The sequence below is a fragment of the Oncorhynchus clarkii genome, chromosome 4 (genome assembly GCF_045791955.1).
Source record: "Oncorhynchus clarkii lewisi isolate Uvic-CL-2024 chromosome 4, UVic_Ocla_1.0, whole genome shotgun sequence".
Taxonomy (NCBI): domain Eukaryota; kingdom Metazoa; phylum Chordata; class Actinopteri; order Salmoniformes; family Salmonidae; genus Oncorhynchus; species Oncorhynchus clarkii.
In genome coordinates this window covers 92,615,875-92,623,477 of record NC_092150.1, presented here as the reverse complement: position 1 = coordinate 92,623,477, position 7,603 = coordinate 92,615,875, and the positions used below count along the sequence as shown (strand labels likewise).

General features: G+C 41.4%; 1 protein-coding gene across 1 annotated transcript in view; it reads left to right on the top strand.

The window, feature by feature from the left end:
- The first annotated feature begins 535 nt into the window (after positions 1-535).
- The window catches only part of LOC139407921 (protein LRATD1-like), an 8,853-nt gene continuing 1,785 nt past the window's right edge, over positions 536-7,603 (top strand). The window contains exons 1-2 of the mRNA XM_071151798.1: positions 536-664; positions 1,213-1,384. Of these exons, the coding sequence (XP_071007899.1) occupies positions 1,256-1,384 (129 nt within the window). The 5' untranslated portion in view covers positions 536-664; positions 1,213-1,255. The remainder of the gene's footprint in view (positions 665-1,212; positions 1,385-7,603) is intronic.

The following is a 7,603-nucleotide window of genomic DNA, read 5'->3' as shown; positions in this document are numbered from 1 at the left end:
AACAATCACACCTCTGTCTGTCTAGTATTCTACATTCCTCTGACAACAGCAACAATCACACCTCTGTCTGTCTAGTATTCTTAATTTCCTCCGACAACAGCAACAATCACACCTCTGTCTGTCTAGTATTCTTCATTCCTCTGACAACAGCAACAATCACACCTCTGTCTGTCTAGTATTCTTCATTCCTCCGACAACAGCAACATCTGTCTAGTATTCTTCATTCCTCCGACAACAAAACCTTGCCACAGTAAAGACCGTAAAAAAAGTACACAGAGCTAAGGGTGAAAGCAACGCTCCGTTGCTGTGTATGGGTAGTTTACATGAAGTGTGTAGGGCCCTTGACGAATCCCAATCACCACGCGTTGCTCTGCGCCCACGCTATTGGAGGCTGGCTTGAATGACGTGAGGATTGGCGTTTCTGATTGGCCGAGCAGGGACAGGAAAGTGCAGATGTTGCGGCTGAAGGCGGAGCTCTCCGAGTTACTTAAAGACGCGAGGTTGAGAAAACACTAGTAAAGCACACAGGGCTGCGGGAGTACAGAGGGGAAGAAGAGAGAGAGAGAGAACGGAGAAATAGAACAGAGAGGGACAGGGAGGGAGTAGAGAAGACCGTGGAGCCCGCGGCACTGATGGAACAACAGGATATATAACCGTTCCCTGGGTAACTGCTTCTATTACTCAGGTGTTTTTCCCTGGTGCAGTATGGCCTCTAAATTAGCCTTTATTTTTTCCCCCCACGGTGCATTCAAACTGATCAAGGATAATACATCTGAAGCATTCAGTCGGCGCGCACTTCTCTTCTCCGTGGAAGACTGGAGATTTCACCTCCCTCTCGCTCTCTCTCTCTCTCTCTATCCAGCGCTGCTATTTTATCATTCAGTCCACCAGAGGGTATGATTAGCTAAAGGCATGTGATGAGAGCCACGGACTAAATCATTGATTGTTTTCTCGTCTTTCAAGCGAACTGGGCTCAATAACTCGAGTGTGTTGATCTTTTAGGATCATCTATGTGGCTGTTGACTGTTACATGAATGTACTGGATACTGCTGTGTTTCTGTGTAGCTGAAAGCCGACCGGAGTTGTGTACTGGAGCCTATTGTCTGTTGGGTTTTGTCTGTTCTTTCCCCACAGTAACATATCTGTCCCCTTCTCTCCCCTCTCTCTCTCTCTCTCTCTCTCTCTCTTTCCTTCCTTCCCTCTCTACCCCAGACACCGTATTCCATGCCTCTCCTCTGTCGGGGCCTCGTCATTGATGGGCAACCACTTGGACCGTATCACCCATCTCAGCTACAGCGAGCTGCCAACCGGCGATCCGTCCGGAGTGGAGAAAGAGGAGCTCAGGGTCGGCGTAGCTTACTTCTTCTCCGACGAAGAGGAAGAGGTGGATATGACTTACTTGTATATCATTTAGTGTTGTCTGTCTTGTGTGTATTCCATCGGGGACCACGTTGGAAACAAATTGGCATCGCTTTAACCCTCAAGCTACCAACATATTGTAACACATTATTTACCAACCGGGGTCAATTTGACCACAATAATAAACTATTAGGGGGAAGAAAGAAAAAGATTATAGTAAAATATCTATGTATATCTTATTAATTAGCATATCCTGTCAAAATAATTTTAGGGTAAATAATAATTGTATAATAATCATGGGGTATAAACCACTGCATTTTAAAGGGGTACACCAACATTTGAAATGTACTTTATTTTACTGACAAAAAAGTCATTCAATTCACTTCGAAAACGGATCCTTAGAGACATCGACTAAACATATGGCATCGTTCTCTGATTTACCCAACAGACAGCATTTACATCACTGGTAGTGGAACAATCAGAGTGGTAGGGGTTATGGCATCGTTCTCTGATTTACCCTACAGACAGCATTTACATCACTGTTAGTGGAACAATCAGAGTGGTAGGGGTTGTGGCATCGTTCTCTGATTTACCCTACAGACAGCATTTACATCACTGTTAGTGGAACAATCAGAGTGGTAGGGGTTGTGGCAGCATTTTCCACAAAGCATGTCCACATCATGTAAGTCACTTCAATCCAAAGGTCCACATCTTGTAAGTCACTTCAAACCAAATGATATGTCACCCTATTATCATAACAAGTTGCACATATATAATATTGGCGGATATTTTTGCAAATCTGGTATTTCTAACACGTTGTCCTATTTTTCTGAGAAATACACACCAATACAGCACTATGTGAATTCAGAGGGAAGCTGGTTTCTGGACTACAGTGTCCCTACCACTGACAGACGAGCTGCATATATCTCAGGGGATTTAGACGTGTTCACAGGCATACCTAGTTATAACCATGGGCGCGTTCATAAGTTATCTATGTATGACAAATTGAGCTCCCGAGTGGCGCAGCGGTCTAAGGCACTGCATCTCAGTGCTAGAGGCGTCACTACAGACACCCTGGTTCGATCCCGGGCTGTATCACAACCGGCCGTGATCGGGAGTATCTAACTAAATCCTTGTGTTCCTAGCTCCAACAGTACAGTAATATCTAACTAAATGCTTGTGTTCCTAGCTCCAACAGTACAGTAGTATCTAACTAAATGCTTGTGTTCCTAGCTCCAACAGTGCAGTAGTATCTAACTAAATGCTTGTGTTCCTAGCTCCAACAGTACAGTAATATCTAACTAAATGCTTGTGTTCCTAGCTCCAACAGTGCAGTAATATCTAACTAAATGCTTGTGTTCCTAGCTCCAACAGTACAGTAGTATCTAACTAAATGTATAGACAGTAGTTATATAGGATGGTGTGTATAGACAGTATAGACAGTAGTTATACAGGATGGTGTGTATAGACAGTAGTTATATAGGATGGTGTGTATAGACAGTAGTTATATAGGATGGTGTGTATAGACAGTAGTAATACAGGATGGTGTGTATAGACAGTAGTTATATAGGATGGTGTGTATAGACAGTAGTAATACAGGATGGTGTGTATAGACAGTAGTAATACAGGATGGTGTGTATAGACAGTATGGACAGGAAATGAGTAGAAAGGTGTGTACAGCAGTAGTTATAAATGATTAATTAAGACTAGAATACAGTATATACAGTTAAAGTTGGATGTTTACATACTGAGGTAAAACTCGTTTTTCAACCACTCCCACAAATTTCTTGTTAATTTTAATTTTAATTTTTTTACCTTTATTTAACTAGGCAAGTCAGTTAAGAACAAATTCTTATTTTCAATGACAGCCTAGGAACAGTGGGTTAACTGCCTGTTCAGGGGCAGAACGACAGATTTGTACCTTGTCAGCTCAGGGATTTGAACTTGCAACCTTCCGGTTACTAGTCCAACGCTCTAACCACTAGAGAGTTGGACTAGGCTACCCTGCCACCCCCTTTTTTCGATTTTCGACATACCCAAATCTAGCTGCCTGAAGCTCAGGCCCTGAAGCAAGGATATTTGAAAGGAAACACTTTGAAGTTTGTGGAAATGTGAATTGAATGTAGGAGAATATAACACAATAGATCCGGTAGAAGAAAATACAAAGAAAAAAATGTTTTTATTTCATTTCTACCACCATCTTTGAAATGCAACAGAAAGGTCCCAGGTCTAGCCATCCCTCTGGTTGTAATTCCGATGGTGTCCACAAGAGGGAAGCAGTGTATGTGCAAAGTTTCAGACTGATAACTTGAAGTATGAGTGAGCTACGTGAAATTTAGTGTGAAATCACCCAGGTACATTTGGGCTAAGACATTGACATTTTCATTACATTTTTCTGCAAGAATATTGTCAAATCTGTATACTTGGACTTTGATTGAACTTTTCCAGTATTAGTAGCCATATTGTCAGTTCAACATTTGCAAAACACCCAGTTTTCATAACTTCATAACTCTCCATATTCTTGTACATTTTGCCCAAAAGGAAAAGGCTTGTCGCACAAGGTTAGCAGCTACATTTTGCAACATATACGGGTTTTCCCATACTCCCGCATACTCCCGTAAAGCCCAGCTCATTGGCTATCTAGCTAGCTTTGTTTGACCCCGATTGGTGCTTATTTTGACAAAGTTGCAGTCAATCAAGTGAAGACCGTCCGCGTCATCGGCGCGCCATGAAGACGCCGCTCTCTGACCAAATATGGTGTCCTATAGGATATACTACCCCCCTAATGATATAGTGAAGTCTGGTTACGTTCTAGGATCTCTGATATGGTGTCCTATACACTACACCCCTAATGATATAGTGAAGTCTGGTTACCTTCTAGGATCTCTGATATGGTGTCCTATAGGACATACTACACCCCTAATGATATAGTGAAGTCTGGTTACGTTCTAGGATCTCTGATATGGTGTCCTATAGGATACACTACACCCCTAATGATATAGTGAAGTCTGGTTACGTTCTAGGATCTCTGATATGGTGTCCTATAGGATATACTACACTCCTAATGATATAGTGAAGTCTGGTTACCTTCTAGGATCTCTGATATGGTTTCCTATAGGATATACTACACCCCTGATGATATAGTGAAGTCTGGTTACGTTCTAGGATCTCTGAGGAATACATACGAACGTGATTTGACTGGTTGAAACCATGTTTATGGTTAGATTTTCACCGATTCCTTTCTTTGCAAATTGAACGAGTGGAAATACAAAATTGATCGTGCATGCTATATGGACCTTTTTACGATATGAAAAATAATTTTATCTAACAAAACGACACTTCATGTCATCTCTGGGACCCTTTGGATGATAAATCAGAGCAAGATTTCAGAATGTAAGTAACCTTCAGAGGTGAATATATCAAACCAATCGCGGTGAAAAAAAGTGTTTTGTTGTTAGGAGAAAACAATAGCATGGCATTTCTTCACAGTAATAGCTACGGTAAATTGGACAGTGCAGTTATATTAACAAGAATTTAAGCTGATATAAGACGCTTACATGTACCGACATTTGTTGTTTCTCTAAAATCTGCGATCGTGACACACCGCGCTGCATGATTTACAGCTGTCCCGTTGACAGGACACCTATCCCAACTGGAATTGTGCATGACAAGTTAATTTTTCCAACAATTGTTTACAGACAGATTATTTAACTTAGAATTATCTGGATCACAATTCCAGTGGGTCAGAAGTTTACATACACTAAGTTGACTGTGCATTTAAACAGCTTGGATAATTCCAGAAAATGATGTCATGGCTTTAGAAGCTTCTAATAGGCTAATTTACATAATTTGAGTTAATTGGAGGTGTACCTGTGGGTGTATTTCAAGGCCTACCTTCAAACTCAGTGTCTCTTTGGTTGACATCATGGGAAAATCAAAAGAAATCAGCCAAGACCCCAGGATTTTTTTTGTAGACCTCCACAAGTCTGGTTCGTCCTTGGGAGCAATTTCCAAATGCCTGAAGGTACCACGTTCACCTGTATAAACAATAGTACACAAGTATAAACACCATGGGACCACGCAGTCGTCATACTGCTGAGGAAGGAGATGCGTTCTGTCTCCTAGAGATGAACGTACTTTGGTGCGAAAAGTGCAAATTAATCCCAGAAGAACAGCAAAGGACCTTGTGAAGATGCTGGAGGAAACAGGTACAACAGTATCTATATCCATAGTAAAACGAGTCCTATATCGACATAACCTGAAAGGCCACTGCTCCAAAACCGCCATTAAAAAAAGCAAGACTACGGTTTGCAACTGCACATGGGGACAAAGATCGTACTTTTTGGAGAAATGTCCTCTGGTTTGATGAAACAAAAATAGAACTGTTTGGCCATAATGACCATCGTTATGTTTGGAGGAAAAAGGGGGAGGCTTGCAAGCCGAAGAACACCATCCCAACCGTGAAGCACGGGGGTGTTAGCATCATGTTGTGGGGGTGCTTTGCTGCTGGAGGGACTGGTGCACTTCACAAAATAGATGGCTTCATGAGGGAGTAACATTATGTTGATATATTGAAGCAACATCTCAAGACATCAGTCAGGAAGTTAAATCTTGGTCACAAATGGGTCTTCCAAATGGACAATGACCCCAAGCATACTTCCAAAGTTGTGGCAAAATGGCTTAAGGACAACAAAGTCAAGGTATTGGAGTGGCCATCACAAAGCCCTGACCTCAATCCCATAGAAAATTTGTGGGCAGAACTGAAAAAGTGTGTCCGAGCAAGGAGGCCTACAAACCTGACTCAGTTACACCAGCTCTGTCAGGAGGAATGGGCCAAAATTCTGGGGATGTGATGAAAGAAATGAAAGCTTAAATAAATTATTATCTCTACTATCATTCTGACATTTCACATTCTTAAAATAAAGTGGTGATCCTAACTGACCCAAGACAGGGAATTTTTACTAGGATTAAATATCAGGAATTGTGAAAAACTGAGTTTAAATGTATTTGGCTAAGGTTTATATGTAAACTTCCGACTTCAACTGTACATGTGAAAGCACATACACCTTAGCCAAATACATGTTTAAGTCTCCATATATCCACTAGTTCTAATATATCCCTGATATTCATACATGGGGTGTCAGGGTAGCCTAGTGGTTAGAGCGTTGGACTAATAACCGAAAGGTTGCAAGTTCAAACCCCGGAGCTGACAAGGTACAAATCTGTCGTTCTGCCCCTGAACAAGGCAGTTAATCCACTGTTCCTAGGCCATCATTGAAAATAAGAATTAGTTCTTTACTGACTTGCCTAGTTAAATAAAGGTCAAATAAATCCCTGATATTCATACATGAGGGTTATAGTTTATAGTGTGATTTCCTTTACTGTCCATTGAGGTACTTAAAACCGTATTAGAATCTCCCACCATAATAATTTAGTTATGTATTGCCTATAAGCTCGATAAATTCAGTAAACTCAGTATTATTTTGTGTGTTATTTCTTACATTAATTGTTGCATTATTACTTACAGCCCAAAATAAGTTTTGGAAATTTGGTCGATGGTCGCTCACCAGCATTTTGACCAGAAATGCAACTTTCCTAAAATGGATCCTTTGTTCGTACACCCCCCAAGGCATTTCCACTCATCCCAGGGGCTGCTTCAAGACGCCGCCTACGGAGAAGAGGAATACAGAGTGGGCTTTTAGTCCAACTCAGCAGGCGTGCACACCATCCACCACTTCTGAGTATATTACTCACTAATGTTCAGTCCCTGGACAATAAAGTAGATGAGCTCAGGGCGAGGATCTCCTTCCAGAGAGACATCAGGGACTGTAACATACTCTGTTTCACAGAATCATGGCTCTCTCTGGATGTACTGTCCCTGTCCATACAGCCAGCGGGGTTCTCCATATTAACATCATAATACGTAACTATATAATGATAATGAAAGGTGGAGGGGTTTGTTTCATTATGAACTAGTCATGGTGTGATCGCGATAACGTACAGGAACCAAGTCCTTTTGTTCACCCGATCTGAAATACCATCAAATGTTGACCGCATTCTCTTCGGTCGTCGTCACGGCTGTGTATATTTCTCCTCTACACCAATACAGCCCTCTGTGTATCTGAGTACTGTATTGCAGTTCTATCAAGTATTTATACCAGTGGAGGACCATCTTTACCAGATTTTTAAATGCACATAAATAAGGTCATTTAGTTTTTTTTACACAGTCATACGATACGTTGTA